The sequence below is a fragment of the Gobius niger genome (genome assembly GCF_951799975.1).
Source record: "Gobius niger genome assembly, chromosome: 22".
In the NCBI taxonomy this organism is placed as follows: domain Eukaryota; kingdom Metazoa; phylum Chordata; class Actinopteri; order Gobiiformes; family Gobiidae; genus Gobius; species Gobius niger.
The window spans coordinates 12,306,050-12,327,730 of NC_136873.1; the positions used below are offsets into that span (position 1 = coordinate 12,306,050).

General features: G+C 38.6%; 1 protein-coding gene across 1 annotated transcript; it reads right to left on the bottom strand.

The window, feature by feature from the left end:
- Window positions 1-2,548: 2,548 nt before the first annotated feature.
- LOC306981444 (dnaJ homolog subfamily C member 16-like) lies at window positions 2,549-21,644 on the bottom strand. The gene is made up of 16 exons (XM_079581057.1): window positions 21,607-21,644; window positions 19,200-19,395; window positions 16,979-17,045; window positions 16,594-16,903; window positions 15,418-15,602; window positions 14,084-14,188; window positions 12,800-12,958; window positions 10,223-10,353; window positions 9,961-10,132; window positions 8,606-8,782; window positions 6,255-6,331; window positions 6,092-6,172; window positions 5,939-6,004; window positions 4,487-4,657; window positions 2,941-3,150; window positions 2,549-2,861 (listed from the first exon to the last, which is right to left on the bottom strand). Exons 2-16 carry the CDS (start codon window positions 19,382-19,384, stop codon window positions 2,675-2,677), a joined length of 2,283 nt encoding a protein of 760 aa, XP_079437183.1. The 5' UTR covers window positions 19,385-19,395; window positions 21,607-21,644; the 3' UTR covers window positions 2,549-2,674.
- Window positions 21,645-21,681: the final 37 nt, after the last annotated feature.

The window sequence follows — 21,681 nt, forward strand, 5'->3', positions numbered from 1 at the left end:
CCACTTAAACCCTTAACTCCCACCTGAACCGAGCACGTTTTCTCCAGTTTGGCTTTACCCCAATCCAAAAGCTTCTGGGGAAAAGTGTGGAAATAGCGACAGAACTGAGATGGAAACAATGATGGAAATGTGACAAAAAAGTGAGGAAAAATTGATGAAAAAGTGACAAAAAATTGATGAAAAAGTGGCAAAAATGTCACAAAAATGTCACAAGAAATTGACGAAAAAATGAAAAAAATGTGACAAAAAAAGAAAAAAAGAAAAGAAAAAATGTGACAAAAAAATGAAAACAAAAATTGATAAAAATGGACGAAAAAACGACAGAAATGTGACAAAAAATGAAAAAAAACAAACGAAAAATGTGATGAAAATTTGACAAAAAATGAAAAAAAATTGTCAAAAAAATGACAAAAAAATGACAAAAATGTGATAAAAAATTGAAGAAAAAGTGACAGAAATGTGATAAAAATTTGACAAAAAATTTACAAAAATGTGACAGAAATTTGACAAAAAATGTGACAAAAAAACCAGAAAAATGTGATGAAAATTTGACAAAAAATAACAAAAAATAACAAAAAATTGTCAAAAAATGACAAAAAAATGGAAGAAAAAATGACAGAAATGTGATGAAAATTAACAAAAAATTAACAAAAAATTAACAAAAAATTAACAAAAAATTAACAAAAAATTAACAAAAAATTTACAAAATTTACAAAACATGGATGAAAAAATGACAAAAATGGGACGATATGGGACAAAAAAATGACAAAAATGTGATAAAAAGTGGACAAAAAATAACAAAAAATTGACAAAAAAATGACAAATGTGACAAAAATGTGATGTAAAATTGACGAAAAAATGAAAAAAATGTGACATAAAATGACAACAAAGTTCCAAAAATGAGTTGAATACAAACAAAAAAACGATGGAAAAAAAATCTGATGACGTGAGGAAAAAAATCCTCTCGGTTCAGGCGGGAGTTAAGCGGTTAATATTAAAAAAAGTAATTATTTTACTCTTTACTCTTGTGCTCGGTTGTAAACAAAGGTTCTTGAGCCGTCGTCCGTACTCTGTAGTTCATGATGGACGACTGAGAGCTTGACCCGACGTTGTGCTCTGTGGTGACGCTGGAGAGGGACCGCACTTCAGTTTGTACAGACCATTTCATTGAGGAAACGAGAGAGATTTGGTGCAAACTTCGCCATGAATTTGTCTCGTCGTCTATTTATGGGTGATTCTGTTCAGCCCGGGCCCAGAGGAGAGGCTCTATTTGGGGGTGATTCTCTCCAGTCCAGGCCCAAGAGGAGAGGCTCTATTTGGGGGCGATTCAGTCCAGCCCGGGCCCAGGAGGAGAGGCTCTATTTGGGGGCGATTCAGTCCAGCAAGGGCCCAGGAGGAGAGGCTCTATTTGGGGGTGATTCTGTCCAGTCTGGGCCCAGAGGAGAGGCTCTATTTGGGGGTGATTCAGTCCAGCAAGGGCCCAGAGGAGAGGCTCTATTTGGGGGTGATTCTGTCCAGCAAGGGCCCAGAGGAGAGGCTCTATTTGGGGGTGATTCTGTTCATTCCAGGCCTAGAGGAGCGGCTCTATTTGGGGGTGATTCTGTCTAGCCCGGGCCCAGGAGGAGAGGCTCTATTTGGGGGTGATTCTGTCCAGTCTGGGCCCAGAGGAGACGCTCTATTTGGGGGTGATTCTGTCCAGTCTGGACCCAGGAGGAGAGACTCTATTTGGGGGTGATTCTGTTCATCCCGGGCCCAGGAGGAGAGGCTCTATTTGGGGGTGATTCTGTCCAGCCTGGGCCTAGAGGAGAGGCTCTATTTGGGGGCGATTCTCTCCAGTCCGGGCCAGGAGGAGAGGTTCTATTTGGGGGTGATTCTGTCCAGTCTGGGCCCAGGAGGAGAGGCTCTATTTGGGGGTGATTCTGTCCAGTCTGGGCCTAGAGGAGCGGCTCTATTTGGGGGTGATTCAGTCCAGCCTGGGCCCAGAGGAGAGGCTCTATTTGGGGGTGATTCTGTTCATTCCAGGCCTAGAGGAGCGGCTCTATTTGGGGGTGATTCTGTCTAGCCCGGGCCCAGGAGGAGAGGCTCTATTTGGGGGTGATTCTGTCCAGTCTGGGCACAGGAGGAGACGCTCTATTTGGGGGTGATTCTGTCCAGTCTGGACCCAGGAGGAGCGGCTCTATTTGGGGGTGATTCTGTCTAGCCCGGGCCCAGGAGGAGAGGCTCTATTTGGAGGTGATTCTGTCCAGCTCGGGCCTAGAGGAGCGGCTCTATTTGGGGGTGATTCTGTCCAGTCTGGGCCCAGGAGGAGAGGCTCTATTTGGGGATGATTCCGTCCAGCCCAGGCCCAGAGGAGAGGCTCTATTTGGGGGTGATTCTGTCCAGTCTGGGCCCAGGAGGAGAGGCTCTATTTGGGGGTGATTCTGTCCAGCCCGGGCCCAGAGGAGATGCTCTATTTGGGGGCGATTCTCTCCAGTCCGGGCCAGGAGGAGAGGCTCTATTTGGGGGTGATTTTGTCCAGCCCGGGCCCAGAGGAGAGGCTCTATTTGGGGGTGATTCTGTCCAGCCCGGGCCAGGCGGAGTGGCTCTATTTGGGGGTGATTCTGTCCAGCCCGGGCCCAGAGGAGAGGCTCTATTTGGGGATGATTCTGTTCATTCCAGGCCTAGAGGAGAGGCTCTATTTGGGGGTGATCCTGTTCAGCCCGGGCCAGGCGGAGAGGTAGTACCGCGGCAGAGATCCCTCCAGCAGACGCTCCATCCACAGCCCCAGTCGGTCCAGCTTGTGGTGCGGCTGCAGAGACCGGCAGCGGCTCGACCTCCTGTGCTCGTCCCGACTCCTGTTCCTCCCCTCGTCGTCCGAGGACCTGAGGAGAGCGAAAACAAACGGTGAGACTTTCCAGACCGGACTTCGGAGAGATCAGGCACTGAGTCGTTCCCACAAACCGGTGCTCGTCTCCGGTGTAGACGGGCCTGAACAGACAGAGGTACTTCTTGTGCCCGTTCAGAGCCAGGACGAAGCCGCTGTAGTCGGCTTTCCGATCCGGCTCGTCGTCCTCGTCTGCGGGCGCCGCGTCCGGGGCCTGGTCCAGCAGCGAGCAAATCCACTCCAGGTGTTTGTCCACGTTCAGGAAGGAGAAGTGCAGCGTCTCACTCCTGTGGGACCAACACATATGTGAAGACAAGACCTGGAGCATGTGTTCTTGTGGTATATACGTGGCATGGCTACAGTGCGGGGTGGCGTGTTTACATGCGTGGGTCTCATGTTCGTTAACCCCGAAACTCCCACCTGAACCGAGCACATTTTCTACTGTTTGGCTTTACCCCCAGTCCAAAAGCTTCTGGGAAAAAGGTGTGAAAATAGAGACAGAACTGAGACGAAAACAAGGATGATGTGGCAAAAAAGTGAGAAAACTTTGACAAAAATGTGACGAAAAAATGACAAAAAAATGACAAAAAAAATGACAAAAAAGTGAGAAAACATTGACAAAAATGTGACCAAAAAATGACAAAAAAATGACAAAAAAAATGACAAAAAAATGACAAAAAAAATGACAAAAAAATGACAAAAAAAATGACAAAAAAATGACAAAAAAATGACAAAAAATGACAAAAAAATGACAGAAAAATGACAAAAAAATGACAAAAAAATGACAAAAAAATGACAAAAAAATGACAAAAAAACAAACAATAAAATGACAAAAAATGACCAAAAAAATAACAAAAATGTGACAAAAAAATGACAAAAAACAAACAAAAAATGACAAAAAACAAACAAAAAAATGACAGAAAATGTGACGAAAAAAATGACAAAAAATGACAAAAATGTGACAAAAAATGACAAAAAATGAAAAAAAAAAATAAATACAAAAAAAATGACCAAAAAATTACACAAAATTTGATAAAAATGTGACAAAAAAATTACAAAAAATGACAAAAAACAAACAAACAAATGACAGATAATGTGACGAAAAAAATGACAAAAAATAACAAAAAAAATACAAAAAATGACAAAAAAATGACAAAAAAATGACAAAAAATGTGACAAAAAGTTACAAAATGAGTTGAAACCCCCCCCCCCAAAAAAGATGGAAAAAAATCTGATGACGTGAGGAAAAAGATCCATTTAGATGAGTTTTGTAGACTTTCAAATGAGGTGTTACACTGGCCTACAGGATTTGGGTAAAGCTGAACTGGAGAAAATGCTCTCGGTTCAGGCGGGAGTTAAGAGGTTAATATTAGCACAGCACCAAATAAAACATAAATAAATAAACCTTTCAGCTAAAGAATCAATCTTGAACACCTCTGACTGATCTGTTTGAATATGAACCAGCAGTGGTTTGGGCCAATCACGTGGCAGCATCGCCATGAGGGGGCGGGTGTAACATTAGCCGACAAGCAGCTAATACACTGACAGAAAAAACACCAATACTACACAATATAAATAACTAAAACGATGAATGGTGAATGGTTTTGGCTCTGCTGCACGTACCCGGTGAAGGAATAGACCTCTTTGGCGAACTTGCTGAGCAGAAGGTTCTTGGACGCGTCCGAAAGCACCAGCACGATGTTGAGATGCCCCGGCCGCAGCCTCACCAGGTTACTCATGTACGTGATGTCCGTCAGCTCCGTCACCTCCACGAAGTTCTTCTTAGGGGCGCGGCTAAACAAAGAGGAAAGACAGCGCCGTCAGTGAAGGAGAGCAGGGGATTCGGAAAGTCACAAGTGAACCTCTGAACTCCCGCCTGAACCGAGAGGATCTTTTTCTTCACGTCATCAGATTTTTTTTACATCATTTTTTTGTTGGGCATTCAACTCATTTTTGTAACTTTTTTGTCATTTTTTGTCACATTTTGGTCAATTTTTTATCACATGTTTGTCATATTTTGGTAATTTTTTGTACTTTTTTGGTCACATTTTTGTAACTTTTTTTGGTCACATTTTTGTCATTTTTTTGTCACATTTTTATCACATTATTGTCATTTTTTGGTCATATTTTTGTCATTTTTTCGTCCATTTTTTATCATTTTTTTGTCATTTATTGTCATTTTTTTGTCAATTTTTTATCACATTTTTGTCAATTTTTTGTCAATTTTTTATCACATTTTTGACATTTTTTTGTCAATTTTTTGTCATATTTTTTGTCATTTTTTCACCAAATTTTTGTCATTTTTGTCACATTTTTTATCACATTTTTGTCAAATTTTGTCAATTTTTTGTCACATTTTTGGCATTTTTTTTGGTCAAATCTTTATCACATTTTGTCATTTTTTTGTCAATTTTTTATCACATTTACGTAAATTTTTGTCATTTTTTTGTCATTTTTTGGTCATATTTTTGTCATTTTTTCGTCCATTTTTTTATCAAATTTTTGTCATTTTTTGTCACATTTTTTGTCACATTTTTTTTCACATTTTTATCACATTTTTGTCACATTTTTCTCAATTTTTTTGTCATTTTTTGTCACATTTTTGACATTTTTTTTGTCAAATCTTTATCACATTTTTGTCAAATTTTGTCAAATCTTTATCACATTTTGTCATTTTTTTGTCAATTTTTTATCACATTTATGTCATTTTTTCGTCAATTTTGAATCAATTTTTGTCATTTCTTTGTCACATTTTGCAGCATTTTTGTCATATTTGTGTCATTTTTTCGTCATTTTTTTGTCAATTTCTTGTCACATTTTTGCCACTTTTCCATCAATTTTTCGTCACTTTTTTTTGTCAATGTTTTCTCACTTTTTTGTCACATTTCCATCATTGTTCCAGTTTTGTTGCTATTTTCACAGCTTTTTCCCAGAAGCTTTTGGACTGGGGTAAAGCCAAACTGGAGAAAATGTGCTCGGTTCAGGTGGGAGTTAAGGCGTTAAACGACCACAAAAGCTAAACTGAGCTGAGCTGTGCTTTTCCCCCGCTGCTCCCTAGAGGGCGGTGTTTCTTACCTCGAGGTGACGCTCGCTGTCGTCTCCTTCGGCTTTGGCTTCATCTGCTTGTCTTCACTCGAGTCACTATAGGAACAAAACAAGAAACCATTAAAAACTATTCCTGCTCTAATACGGAGACATTTCTGTGGATAAACCTTTGTGTTTTCGCACCTAAAGGCCTGGACGACCACAGTCCCGAACAAGATGAAGAGAGCGGAGAAGATCAGCGACAGAAGAGGCATCATCTCCCGCCTGGAACCGCCGCGTCGGCAAATCAAACAGGTTTTTAGATGTTTTTGTTCATGCGTTAGAGAGAAAAGGATGATTTACTCGCCAGTTGTTGTGCAGAATGTCCTCCATGACTTCAGAGAGGTAATCGTACGAGGCGTAGATCCAGCGAATCACAAACACCTGAAGGACAGACGCAAGAGCATTAGTTAGAGCAGAGAAAAAAATCATGACTCCGCACAGGAATGGGCTCGAGACTTACTTTTTTTGGACATATTTAGGAATTAATGCCCTTCAAGTGGTGGGCCTGACTGAATCGGGCCCTCAGGCTGTATTTTGCCCAGGTCTGCTTGAACCTCTTACCACCCGCCAAATCCAAATCCATTCTCTCCTCTATGCTATTGTCGTCACTTTCTATTTCCCTTATGTGTTTTTGTCACTTTTTTATTACTTCTGTCACTTTTTTGCTGGATTTTTGTCTTTTTTTTGCTGGATTTTTGTCTTTTTTTGCTGGATTTTTGTCACTTTTTTTGCTGGATTTTTGTCACTTTTTCTGCTGGATTTTTGTCACTTTTTTAATGGATTTTTGTCTTTTTTTGCTGGATTTTTGTCACTTTTTCTGCTGGATTTTTGTCCTTTTTTAGCTGGATTTTTGTCACTTTTTCTGCTGGATTTTTGTCTTTTTTTTGCTGGATTTTTGTCTTTTTTGGCTGGATTTTTGTCTTTTTTTGCTGGATTTTTGTCACTTTTTCTGCTGGATTTTTGTCTTTTTTTTGCTGGATTTTTGTCATTTTTTTACTGGATTTTTTGTCACTTTTTCTGCTGGATTTTTGTCACTTTTTCTGCAGGATTTTTGTCTTTTTTTGCTGGATTTTTGTCTTTTTTTGCTGGATTTTTGTCACTTTTTTTGCTGGATTTTTTGTCACTTTTTCTGCTGGATTTTTGTCACTTTTTTTGCTGGATTTTTGTCTTTTTTTTGCTGGATTTTTGTCTTTTTTTTGCTGGATTTTTGTCACTTTTTCTGCTGGATTTTTGTCTTTTTTTTGCTGGATTTTTGTCCTTTTTTTGCTGGATTTTTGTCACTTTTTCTGCTGGATTTTTGTCTTTTTTTTTGCTGGATTTTTGTCTTTTTTTGCTGGATTTGTGTCACTTTTCCTGCTGGATTTTTTGACACTTTTTCTGCTGGATTTTTGTCACTTTTTCTGCTGGATTTTTGTCCTTTTTTGCTGGATTTTTGTCTTTTTTTTTACTGTTTTTTTTGTATTTTTTTGCTGAATTTTTATCTTTTTTTGCTGGATTTTTGTCTTTTTTCTGCTGGATTTTTGTCTTTTTTTGCTGGATTTTTGTCTTTTTTCTGCTGGATTTTTATCATTTTTCTGCTGGATTTTTTTTTTTTTTTGCTGGATTTTTGTCACTTTTTCTGCTGGATTTTTGTCTTTTTTTGCTGGATTTTTGTCTTTTTTTTGCTGGATTTTTGTCTTTTTTTTGCTGGATTTTTGTCACTTTTTCTGCTGGATTTTTGTCTTTTTTTTGCTGGATTTTTGTCTTTTTTTTGCTGGATTTTTGTCTTTTTTTTGCTGGATTTTTGTCACTTTTTCTGCTGGATTTCTGTCTTTTTTTTTGCTGGATTTTTGTCTTTTTTTTGCTGGATTTTTGTCTTTTTTTTGCTGGATTTTTGTCACTTTTTCTGCTGGATTTTTGTCTTTTTTTTGCTGGATTTTTGTCTTTTTTTGCTGGATTTGTGTCACTTTTCCTGCTGGATTTTTTGACACTTTTTCTGCTGGATTTTTGTCACTTTTTCTGCTGGATTTTTGTCCTTTTTTGCTGGATTTTTGTCTTTTTTTTTACTGTTTTTTTTGTATTTTTTTGCTGAATTTTTATCTTTTTTTGCTGGATTTTTGTCTTTTTTCTGCTGGATTTTTGTCTTTTTTTGCTGGATTTTTGTCTTTTTTCTGCTGGATTTTTATCATTTTTCTGCTGGATTTTTTTTTTTTTTTGCTGGATTTTTGTCATTTATTTGCTGGATTTTTATCATTTTTTGGCTGGATTTTTGTTCTTTTTTCTGCTGGATTATTGTCACTTTTTTGCTGGATTTTTGTCACTTTTTTGTTGAGTTTTTGTCATTTTTGTCGCTTCTTTTAGTCACTTTTAGCTTTTTTTGTTGCATTTACATCCTCATTTTCTTCTCTTCTTTTTTTTGCCTCTGTTTTGAAGAACCTTTTAGATTTGGAGAATTTGGAGAAAACATGTTCAGGTGGGAGTTAAGAGGTTAATGAACGAAACCCTGAATGGCTTTTATATTTTATTTCTACCTGTAGGGGGCGCTTTTTCTCTATCGCAGTGACACATTCGAAAGAGCCTCATATTATTTAAATTCACTGCCAAAGGAACAGGCCTGTGCTTTGTCCATAAAGCTGAGAATATCATTAAATACTGACAGTCGTGGCTCGAACCCACCGAGGCGAACTCGTTGTTGAGCTCCGGAAGTGTGGACTCGTGGGTGAGGATGGAGGGGTCCCGCAGCAGCGTGTCCAGCTCCTCCCTCAGCTGCAGTTTGTCCTCTTCGCTGCCGTTCCACGAAGACACGGCTTTGAACAGGACCTTCCCCGCACTGCGCCGCTCCAAGATCAGCACCTGCCAAAACAAGTCCATCAGCCTGTGGAGGTCTGGTCAAACCTCAGCCCAGGAACTTCCCACTTTAACCTCTTAACCCCCACCTGAACCTCCAGCTTTAACCTCTTAACCCCCACCTGAACCTGATCCTAATCAAAAAGCTGCTTGAGAAAAGAAGCACCAACACAGCCACAAAAAATGAGAAGAAAACAAGGATGTAAACGCAACAAAAAAGTGACAAAAACTCAACAAAAATGTGACAAAAATTCAACAAAAAATGACAAAAAATCAACAAAAAATGACAAAAAATCAACAAAAATGTGACAAAAACTCAACAAAAATGTGACAAAAAATCAACAAAAATGTGACAAAAAATCAACAAAAAATTGACCAAAAATTCAACAAAAAATTGACAAAAATTCAACAAAAATGTGACAAAAAATCAACAAAAATGTGACAAAAACTCATTAAAAAATGACAAAAATTCAACAAAAAAATGACAAAAATTCAACAAAAATGTGACAAAAATTCAACAAAAATGTGACAAAAATTGAACAAAAAATGACAAAAACTTTACAAAAATGTGACAAAAATTCAATAAAAATGTGACAAAAACTTTACAAAAATGTGACAAAAATTCAATAAAAATGTGACAAAAAATGTGACAAAAATGAACAAAAATGTGACAAAAAATGAACAAAAAATGACAAAAACTCAACAAAAATGTGACAAAAATTCTACAAAAAAATGACAAAAATTCAACAAAAATGTGACAAAAATTAAATTCAACAAAAAAGTGACAAAAATCCAGCAGAAAAAATGACAAAAATCCAGCAGAAAAAATGACAAAAATTCAACAAAAATGTGAAAAGAAAAAAAAATCATAAAAAAAGACAAAAACTCAACAAAAATGTGACAAAAACTCAACAAAAATAAAAAAAATAAAACATAAAAAAGGTGACACAACACAAAGATCACTTTTGTGGGTCTTCTTTCAAATGAGCTGTTACACAGACCTATATAATGGCCATGAGGACATAAATGCATTTGGTTCAGGCGGCTGGTAAGAGGTTAATGCTCTACGGCTCGAGTCCTGACAAGAACCAGGAAATACGACCACATTAGTCCAGTGCTCCAGTCCATTTTTTATTTTAATTTATTTTGGCCGTGTTAACGCTGACCGTGTTCTCGAGTCTCACCTGCGGCAGAGAGAGGGCGCTGTTGTGCATCAGGACGTCACAGAGCGGCTGCTGCAGTCGCTGGTAAACGTAGGCGAACCTCACCACCTCCTTCGTGTTTTCAGAGGCGAAGGTCAGAAAGGCCTGGCGTCCGTCCGCGTCCTCCTCGTCTGTGATCAGCAGAACGCAGAACCTGGACGGGGAACGCTCACACGGTCACTGGAGTCCATGGATTAAACTGATGTCAAAGCACAAAAGCGGAAACAAAAGCGGAAACACGTACTTTCTGCGTCGGTGGAACTGTTTGACGGGACACAGTTCGTCAAACAGCTTCTGGTGCACGAGGCGAGGGGCGCTCAGGAACTTGTTGTTGGAAATGAACTCGTCCACGATGGGTCTTTTCAGGTCCTTGGCCTGAAGAGACAAACAGCGCTGTTAGGAAGAACATGGAACATCTTCTATCTCTGTTCATCGGTCACATGGTTCAGGTCTGAGGTCACATGGTTCAGGTCTGAGGTCACATGGTTCAGGTCTGAGGTCACATGGTTCAGGTCTGAGGTCACATGGTTCAGGTCTGAGGTCACATGGTTCATGGTCTGAGGTCACATGGTTCACCTCTGGGTGAACTGGGTGGGTCAAATTTTTGTGGGTCAAATTTTTGTAATTTTTTTGTCCAATATTTATCAAATTTTTGTCATTTTTTTGTCATTTTTTTAATCATTTTTTGTCCAATTTTGGTCATTTTTTTGTAGCATTTTGTCACATTTTTTGTCTTCTTTTGTCATTTTTTTGGTCAAATTTTTATCAAATGTTTGTCATTTTTGTCACATTTTGTCATTTTTTGTCTTTTTTTGGTCATTTTTTAAATCATTTTTTGTCCAATTTTTTGTCCAAATTTTGTCATTTTTTTGTCACATTTTTGTCATTTTTTCATCCATTTTTTTAATCACATTTTTGTCATTTTTTGTCAATTTTTTGTCCAATTTTTGTCAATTTCTTTTAATTTTTGTGACATTTTTGCCACTTTTTTATCAATTTTTCGTCAGTTTTTTGTGGCTATTTTGGTGCTTCAGGTCTGAGGTCACATGGTTCAGGTCTGAGGTCACATGGTTCAGGTCTGAGGTCACATGGTTCAGGTCTGGGGTCACATGGTTCAGGTCTGAGGTCACATGGTTTAGGTCTGAGGTCACATGGTTCAGGTCTGAGGTCACATGGTTCAGGTCTGGGGTCACGTGGTTCAGGTCTAAGGTCACATGGTTCAGGTCTGAGGTCACATGGTTCATGGTCTGAGGGTCACATGGTTCAGGTCTGAGGTCACATGTTTCATCGCACATTCTTTTGCTCAAACCTGTGGAGACGTCCGGCGCCCTCACCGGAGCTGTGAAAAATAACTCCATATATGGCAACAGGAAGGACCAGCTGACCTCGGCCCGAGCTCCACTTATCTCCTCGTGAACATCAGATTTTTTATGTTATATATTTGTATATTTTGTTAGACGCTGCTGTTGTCCCAGGACGGCCCCGTTCGAGCACCGAGTGTATATGGTTAGTATAGTATAGGGCAGGGGTCACCAACCTTATTTCAGCTGAGGGCTACTTTAAAGGGGCTGGAAGCAAGTTCGCCATTTTATACTCACTACTGCCACCTCAGGCCATATGTGTAACTGCACCTTCTATATTAAGCTCGTGCATGACGGCAATTCGGGCCGAAGTGATACATTTCTGAGTGACCGTACAGGATTTTAGAGGCAGTTGTGGTGAACAGGTCTGAGCTCATTCTACACATTAGGACATGGCTGGAACATGTAGGGGGAGGAAAATACTTAATTTTAACATTTTTAAACTCCTTATAGTCCCTTTAAGAGCATTAAGTTGTTCGAGGGCTTAAAAACAAATCCTAAAGACTTAAACGTACACTGTTCACTTAAAGGATATTGACCCCATATTATATTTAAATAAATTTATTTTAAACTCATACTGAGTCACAAGAACCAAAATAACTGTAATTTTAAGAATTAGATTCAAGAAAATGAAGTGTTTTACACTTTAGAAAAAGTCCCAAGGGCTACTGGACACGCCCCAAAGGGCCCCTGGGTGTGGTGACCCCTGGTATAGGGACTTTAGCATTCAGATAAATCTGTGTTTAGAAATTGTAATTGTTATAAAAATCTCATTGACTAAAGCTACTGAATTCTGGCGGTTTCTCCTCAGACTTTGGGATCAACGAATACGCTGGCGAAATACTTTAATATTTTAAACTTAACTGTTTAAATGTGTTTAAATTATCTCATGGAGTCAGATTTTATGTAAATTTAGAATCGCCCACAGTGCGGAAAATAGTGTCGTCCAAACACCAGTCTGACCGTGGCAGAAGGTTAGTGGTTCTCAACAGAGGTGGGTCGAGCAGCCAAAATATCAAAAAAAATATCAAAAATTTGAATTCTTCTTGCAAAGTACAATGACTTTAAAAGGTTACTTCAGTACATGTACTTGAGTAACTGTAACTGAGTACCTCTGCTTCTCACAGGCGGTGTTACCATCAGCCTGGTTCCACATCTGGCCTACGCTGGCTGCTCACTGCTCCCACAGGTCGCCCCAATTACGGTGGGTCAAATTTCCTTACAAGGTTTAGTAAAGTATAGCTTAATCCCACTCAGAACCCGAAGTGAGGTCATTACGTGTAACTGCTATCGACCGTAAATGGGTTTCTCTTTATCGATTAGCCTTGGGATGCACACACTGTAGGGCTCCTTCGTGGACCTTTGCTTAGGGCTCCAGAAAAGCGAGGTCATTGAAGTGCTTTCAAGGACCTCGCCTTCTCGAACCCTCCGGTGTGTCCCCGGGCTTTAGTGTCCTGCACCTGTATGATGTCGGCTGGCTTGTCCGCGCTCTCCTTGAACACCAGCATGGTCGGAGCGTACGTGTTGATGTTGAACTTCTTCTGCAGGTGCGACGTCTCTGCCAGGCCCTGGTCCACGTAGCCGAACTGCAGGAAGTCTTTGTAGGCGAACGCCGTCAGCTGCGGACGGACACAGGACCAAAGTTAACGCTCATACAAACGAAATAAGAGAAAGTTCAAGCCCAGCTCAGGTATTGTATGAGCTCCTCGTGGTGTAAATATCCAGTGTCTGAGACTTGAACTTGATCAGTTTCCTGGTTCAATTTAGTTCCTTTGTATCAGTGTAAGTCAGACTTCTTTGTGTTTGACCGACAATACAACACAAAGGGGGAGGCCTCGAACTGTTTCAGGCCCGGGGCAGGTGTGTTATCACAGGGCACAAGACTAAACCGATACGTTCTGAACAAAAGAGACGCCCAAAAATGAATCTGTGTCTAATGAACTGAAACGTGAGGTAAATATGGCTGAATGTAAAGTAATTAAAGCTGGGTTATTGTCCCCTCCTGGAACCGAAAATACGTGTGAATGTGCCCAGGCAACACTTCAGCCATGTTTTTGATGAGGGAATGACTTAATAACATGATGTAAAGCTTGAAAAAGTCGATTTTGCATAATACCCCCCCCCTTTAACTCCCGCCTGAACCGAGAGGATCTTTTCCCTCACGTCATCAGATTTTTTTCCATAATTTTTTTGTTGGGTGTTCAACTCATTTTTGTAACTTTTTTGTCATTTTTTTTTGTCATTTTATGTCAAATGTTTGTTATTTTTTTGTCACATTTTTATCACATTTTGGTCATTTTTTTTGTCTTTTTAAATGTAAAAAAAAATATTTATTTATTTTTTGTCATTTTTTTCGTTTTTTTGTCATTTTTTCGTCCATTTTTTATCACATTTTTGTTATTTTTTTTGTAAATTTTTTGTCATTTTTGGGGTTTTTTTGTCATTTATTTGTCATTTTTTGTAAAATTTTTGTTATTTTTTTGTCAATTTTTTGTCACATTTTTGTCATTGTTTCGTCAATTTTTTGTCAATTTCTTGTCAATTTCTTGTGACATTTTTGCCACTGTTTCATCAATTTGTCGTCACTTTTTATCAATGTTTTCTCCCTTTTTTGACACATTTCCATCATTGTTTTCGTCTCAGTTCTGTCGCTATTTTCACAGCTTTTTTCCAGAAGCTTTTGGACTGGGGTAAAGCCAAACAGGTGAGAGTTAAGGGGTTAAGACTGTAAAACACTGACTCACCCTGAACAGCAGGGGCACTGTGGGCACCTGGTCGAACAGCAGCACGTGGGGTTTGTTGAGCTCGTGCCAACTGCTCAAAAACTGGGCTTGGTTCCTGTCATTCACCTGAAAACAGAAGACGAGAAACAAGAGCCTTTTACCACATTTATCAGCCGTGTTTATGTTTTATGTAGAGCTCGGTTTTAGAAGGACTTGAGTCAGCAGCCTGAGATTTAACCTCTTAACTCCCGCCTGAACCGAGAGGATCTTTTTCATCACGTCATCAGATTTTTTCCATCATTTTTTTGTTGGGCATTCAACTCATTTTTGTAACTTTTTTGTAATTTTTTTGTAATTTTTTATCACATTTTTGTCCATTTTTTGTCACATTTTGTCAATTTTTTGTCAATTTTTCATCACATTTTTGTCATTTTTTGTCATTTTTTTGTCCATTTTTTGTCAATTTTTCATCACATTTTTGTCATTTTTTGTCATTTTTTTGTCAATTTTTTGGTCCATTTTTTATCACATTTTTGTCATTTTTTTGTCATTTTTTTGTCATTTTTTGTCACATTTTTGATCAATTTTTGGTCATTTTTTGGTAATTTTTTTTATCACATTTTTATCACATTTTTATCACATTTTTGTCAAATTTTGTCAATTTTTTGTCATTTTTTTGTCATTTTTTTGTCATTTTTTGTATCACATTTTTATCAAATTTTTTGTCATTTTTTTTATCACATTTTTATCAAATTTATGTCAAATTTTGTCCATTTTTTGTCAATTTTTTGTCATTTTTTTGTCATTTATTTTGTCATTTTTTGTCACATTTTTGTCATTTTTTGTCATTTTTTTGTCCATTTTTTATCACATTTTTTTCATTTTTTTTTTCATTTTTTCGTCAATTTTTGTCAATTTCTTGTGACATTTTGGTGACATTTTTGCCACTTTTTCAATGTCAATGTTTTCTCACTGTTTTGTCACATTTCCATCATTGTTTTCGTCTCTGTTTTGTTGCTTTTTCCCAGAAGCTTTTTGGATTGGGGCAAAGCCAAACTGGAGAAAATGTGCTCGGTTCTGGTGGGAGTTAAAGGGTTAAAATGGAGTTTGTGCAGCCAAGAATTCTTACGGTAATAATGTTAATGGCTTAATGGCTGGACCGATCCACGCTCTCTCAGCACAGACTAGGTTCAGGTCACATGACTTTCTCATGAAGGCTTCAAGAAAAGGAGACAATATTCTGAATGATGAGCCAGGGAAAACATCTGGACATTTCTTTCCAAAACTCTGTCCAGGTCCAGCCGACACTAATACCCCAACACTGCTAATAACTGAATCTGTCCGAAAAATATTACCCGCTCCACGAGGCGCTGAGGGAGCAGGTCCTCCACGAACTGCAGCAGGTGCTCCTTGGCCACGGCGTAGTGGAAGAAGGACACGCGGCCGCTGACCAGGCCCAGGATGGAGGGCGTGCGGTGAGCGCCCAGGTGATTGGCCAGACGCCGCTCGTAGCCCACGTCCACCACGCCCACCCCCACTCCTGAAACAGAGAAGAAACACTCCTGAAACAGAGGTGCTCGCTGTAAACTCGGACCCAGGCGAGTGAGAGGACGAAGAGGTGGAACTAACCGACCAGAAACTCTCTTTAAATAAAAAATGTCATTTTTTTGTCATTTTTGTCACATTTTTGTTCTTTTCTTGTCAATTTTTGTCTTTTTTTGTCATTTTTTTGTCTTTTTTTTGTCATTTTTTGTCATTTTTTGTCATTTTTTTGTCACTTTTTTGTCATTTTTTGTTCTTTTTTTTTTTTACATTTTTTGTCATTTTTTATCATTTTTTTTGTCATTTTTTTGTAATTTTTTTTGTCACTTTTTTGTCCTTTTTTGTCATTTTTTGTTCTTTTTTTTTAAACATTTTTTTGTCATTTTTATGTCATTTTTTCGTCACTTTTTTGTCATTTTTTGTCATTTTTTTGTCATTTTTTGTCATTTTTTGGTCATTTTTTGGTCATTTTTTTTTTTTTTTTTTTTTTTACATTTTTTTGTCATTTTTTATCGTTTTTTTGTCATTTTTTTGTCATTTTTTTGTCACTTTTTTGTCCTTTTTTGTCATTTTTTGTTCTTTTTTTTGAAACATTTTGTCATTTTTATGTCATTTTTTCGTCACTTTTTTGTCATTTTTTGTCATTTTTTTGTCATTTTTTGTCATTTTTTTGTCACTTTTTTGTCCTTTTTCGTTCTTTTTTTCGTCACTTTTTTGTCAATGTTGATAAAAATTAGAAAAAAAATTGACAAAAAAATAACAAAAATGTGACAAAAAATGACAGAGACTCTCCTGAAACAGATAAAGCCTATTTGCCAAAACGATGCAGTAGCAGAGAAACAAAACTCGGACAGGGAGCGAAAGCACCACACAGAGGTGCTCGCTGTAAACTCGGACCCAGGCGAGTGAGAGGACGAAGAGGTGGAACTAACCGACCAAAAACTGTCTTTAAATTTAAAAAAAAAGATCAAAATGAAGGTTCCACCGACCCAGCGCCTCCATCTCCTGCGCCACGTCCTTCCACACGGGCTCGATGTGGATGCAGCTGAAGCACCAGTCGGACGTGACCTTGATGAGGTACGGCCGCCGGTAGCTGTCGGGCACCACCTCCTTCAGGTACTGGCCGAAGCGCAGCGCGTGGCGGCCCTCGCTGAACTCCCGCTGGCTCCGGGCGTCGAACGGGAAGTTGAAGAAAGCCTCGTCGAAGTAGAAGTTGTCGCGGCGCGGCCCGTACGGCTGCGTGTCGTCCAGCTGCCCGTAGCGGTCGTAGTTGGCGCGCTTGTCCTCGTTGGATAGAATCTATAAAGCAACAGTGATTTTTAAAGTTACACTAAAGCTGATAAGAATTGACTGAAACGTTCGAAAGCGACTCACCTCATATGACTTGGTGATCTTGATGAACATGTCTTCGGCGCCGGGATTCTTGTTTTTGTCTGGGTGCCTGTGAAGAAAGCGTTGTTTTAGTTATTCATTTCACGCCTCAGTCACATATTTGTGGTGATATGAAGGTGATTCCGCACCTACAGTCCGTCTGCCTCTGAATCTATGAATTTAACAGAAAAAACATTGAATTTTGAAAGCAAAAGCTTGTTTGCAAACATGAACAGAAGTGTTGGCATCCCTGAGATGTTTCCTTTAAAGAGGGGGTATTATGCTTTATTCAGTCCCATAGCACCAGTCTATATCACACTACAATGATGACAAACCTTCTGCTGTAAATGCAGTAAATTAGAATAACTGCCTTGTATAAAATGTCTCTCTCAAAATGGCTGTAGTGAATGTCTTGAAATAGGCCTCTGTCTCTTTAAGAACCTCTGAGCCTTTAGACACGCCCCCTCCACACGCTGTCTGTGGCATCAGTGGGGAGGGGGTTCTGCTGAGGAGCAGTGGTTGGTTACTCGGCTGGTGACGAAAGCTCGGAGGCGTCTCCAGGAGGTGGGGGCGTTCCTAGGAGGACTCAGGCAAACCTATCCCTAAAATGGCCGCCATCAGAGTTTTTACAGATTACTCACAAATACGTGAATGTGCCAAGGCAACACTTCAGGCATGTTTTTAATGAGGGAGTGACAGAATAACATGATGGAAAGCTTGAAAAAGTCCATTTTGCATAATACCCTCCCTTTAAAGGCCTTTATTGAATGGACATGTCGACGCGTTTCGACCTAGAGATGGTCTTCCTCAGGGCATTTGAAGGTCCTGGGTTCGATTCCCACAGGGACGAGGCCTTTCCGTGTTTGCATGTTCTCCCCGAGTCTGAGTAGGATTCCCCTACCACTAAAAACATGTAAACGAGGCCGGTGGGTGTGTTTAACCTCTTAACTCCCGCCTGAACAGAGAGGATCTTTTTCCTCACGTCATCAGATTTTTTTTCCATAATTTTTTTGTTGGGTATTCAACTCATTTTTGTAACTTTTTTGTCATTTTTTTGTCATTTTTTAGTCATTTTTTAATCACATTTTTGTAATTTTGTTGTCACATTTTGACAATTTTTTGTCAATTTCTTATGAAATTTTTGCCACTTTTTCATAGATACGTTTTGGCAAATTTTTCTATTTTTCTCAACTTCTTTGTCCAATACACACAACGGAAATAAACACTTACACCAAAACATGTGGAATTGCAGTAACTTTCTATAAGAAATACATAATTTAACCCCTTAACTCCCGCCTGAACCGAGCACATTTTCTCCAGTTTGGCTTTACCCCAGTCCAAAAGCTTCTGGAAAAAAGGTGAGAAAATAGCAACAAAACTGAGACGAAAACAATGATGGAAATGTGACAAAAAAGGGAGAAAACATTGATAAAAAGTGATGAAAAATTGATGAAAAAGTGGCAAAAATGTCACAAAAATGTCACAAGATATTGAAAAAAAAATTACAAAAAATGACAAAAATGTGACAAAAAAATGACGAAAAAATGACAAAAAGACGACAAAAAAACGATAAAAAATGGATAAAAAATTGACAAAAAATGTGATAAAAATTTGACAAAAAAATGGCAAAAAAGTGACAAAAATGTGACAAAAAATGACAAAAATGTGACAAAAAATGACAAAAATGTGATAAAAATTTGACCAAAAAATGACCAAAATTTGACAAAAAAAATTGACAAAAATGTGACAAAAATGTGATGAAAAATGTATGAAAAAATGACAAAAAAAGTCACAAAAAATGACAAAAAAGTTACAAAAATGAGTGGAATACCCAACAAAAAAATGATGGGAAAAAAATCTGATTTAAGTGAGGAAAAAGATCCTCTCGGTTCAGGCGGGAGTTAAGAGGTTAACGAAATAGGCCACCATTTTTATCCATCCATCCATTTTCTCCCACTTGTCCGTTGCCGGGTCGTCACATTGCACCCGCCCCTTTTCGCGCCCCCTGCAGGTGGTGGGTCCACAGAAGGACGGCCTCACGGTTCTGACCGGGCCTGTTGGTCTCTCATAAGGAGCTTCTGACCCGCTCTCTGTCTGACCCGCCACCTCAGACCTGTTTGCTCTGGGAGGAGGAGACTCACAGCTCCACTCACATAAGTACCTCCTGCAGCCACAAAAACATCTCCATGGTTGCAAGAACAAAAGTATTCGACATGATTCTCACCACTCCTTGGCCAGGCGTTTGTAAACCTTCTTGATCTCAGTCGGACTCGCGCTCCTGCTCAGCCCCAGGACTCTGTACGGGTCCATCTCCGGGCCGGACCGAGAGGAACCCAGCAGCATCAGGAGGAAGAGGAGGAGGAGGAGGAGGAGAGCCCCACGGGACAGAGACGTCCTGCAGTCCGCCATCTCTGCAGCCTCTGGCACACAATGACATTCATACAAGGAAATCTGGAGTCATATATGTTCTTCAACCACTCTTTTAACCTCTTAACTCCCGCATTTTCTCCAGTTCAGCTTTACCCAAATCCTGTAGGCCAGTGTAACGCCTCATTTGAAAGCTAAGACCTACAAAGCTCATCTAAATGGATCTTTTTCCTCATGTCATCAGATTTTTTTCCATCTTTTTGGGGGGGGGGGGTATTCAACTCATTTTGTAACTTTTTTGTCATTTTTTGTCATTTTTTGTCACATTTTTTGTCTTTTTATTGTCATTTTTGGGTCATATTTTCACATATATTGTCATTTTTTAAATCATTTTTTTTGTCACATTTATCCGTCACTTTTTGCTATTTTTTTGTCATTTTTTTGTCATTTTTTTTGGGTCATTTTTTTGGGTCATTTTTTTGTCAATTTTTTGTCTTTTTTAATACATTTTTGGTCATTTTTTGTCACATTTTTGTCGAATTTTTTGTCTTTTTTTGTCTTTTTTGACGTTTTTTAGTAATTTTTTGTCACATTTTTTGTCTTTTTTTAAATAATTTTTTTGTCACATTTTTTCGTCACTTTTTGTCATTTTTTGGTCATTTTTTGTCACATTTTAGTCAATTTTTTTGTCTTTTTTAATAATTTTTTTGTCATTTTTTGTCGAAGTTTTGTCACATTTTTTGTCTTTTTAAAATATTTTTTTTGTCATTTTTTGTCACATTTTTGTGTCATTTTTTGTCACATCTTCATCATTGTTTTCATCTTCAGTTCTGTCTCTATTTTCACACCTTTTTTCCAGAAGCTTTTGGACTGGGGTAAAGCCAAACTGGAGAAAATGTGCTCGGTTCAGGTGGGAGTTAAGGGGTTAAGGAAACCAGATGTTCAAATGGAAACTATGAGAGACCTGAACAGTAAACGGTTTGTGAAAAAAATCAAAGCATGACATTGGGGTTTTTAAGTAGTTTTTTTACTTTGTGATTGACATAGACACTGAGTTTTATAGTATTGGAATAATCTACGGGACAAGCTGGTCCATGTTTACACAAATGGACCGAAAGGGAAAAGGCTAAACCAGGAAACTGGAGCTGTCCCGGATAATCTAGGACACCTGGACCACTGTGACTTTAAACTCACATCTGCCCCACATTCTACGACACCATTATTAACCTCTTAACTCCCACCTGAACAGATCCCATTTCATCCAGTTTGACTTTACCCAAATCAAAAAGCTTCTTGGGGAAAAAAGCACCAAAACAGCCACAAAGATGAGAAGAAAACAAGGATGTAAACGCAACAAAAATGTGACAAAAACTCAACCAAAAATGACAAAAATTCTACAAAAAAGTGACAAAAATTCAACAAAAATGTGACAAAAATTCAACAAAAAATGACAAAAACTCAATAAAATGTGACAAAAATTTAACAAAAAAACGACAAAAATTCAACAAAAATGTGACAAAAATTCAACAAAAATGTGACAAATTTTTTTTTTAAAAATGTGACAAAAATTCAACAAAAAATGACAAAAATTCAACAAAAATGACAAAAATTCAACCAAAATGTGACAAAAATTCAACAAAAAATGACAAAAATTCAACAAAAATGTGACAAAAATTAAAAAAAAATGTGACAAAAATTCAACAAAAAATGACAAAAATTCAACAAAAAATGACAAAAATTCAACAAAAAATGACAAAAATTCAACAAAAAATGACAAAAATTCAACAAAAAATGACAAAAATTCTGCCTACCCCTGACATAGTTTGACTGCGATGTGGGGCCCTACGCAACTTGCATAGTTTGCCTATCTGTATTGATATATTGATATATTGCTACAATATCTTGTCCCAAACCCAACTAAATCAAATAAAAAAATGATGTGGGGGCAGATTTACTCAAAAAGCGCACGCTGTCCTGACTCCTCCCACCCAGCTCCCACAACCATCGATGCCAGTACATACAGTGTCTTGCCCAAGGGCACAGCAGCAGCAGGCTATGTGTGCCATGCTGATTGTTTTGGAACCAAATATTCACCCAAAACCAGCGCTATGGAGGAAACCAGCGCGCGCATTCCTCCTGCACTGACGGAAATGTCACGCGCTTCTTCACAGCGTAACTACATGAATCACGCAGTGTGCTCGCGGAGGATGCTAGCTGCTGCTGCTGTTTGCACTGCGCAAATAAAGCACCGTAAACGCAGTCACCTCACGGAAACACGGTCACCGGCGGCAGCTCCACATTCGGCCCGGGTCTGTCAAATCATCAGGGGCTGAGATGTT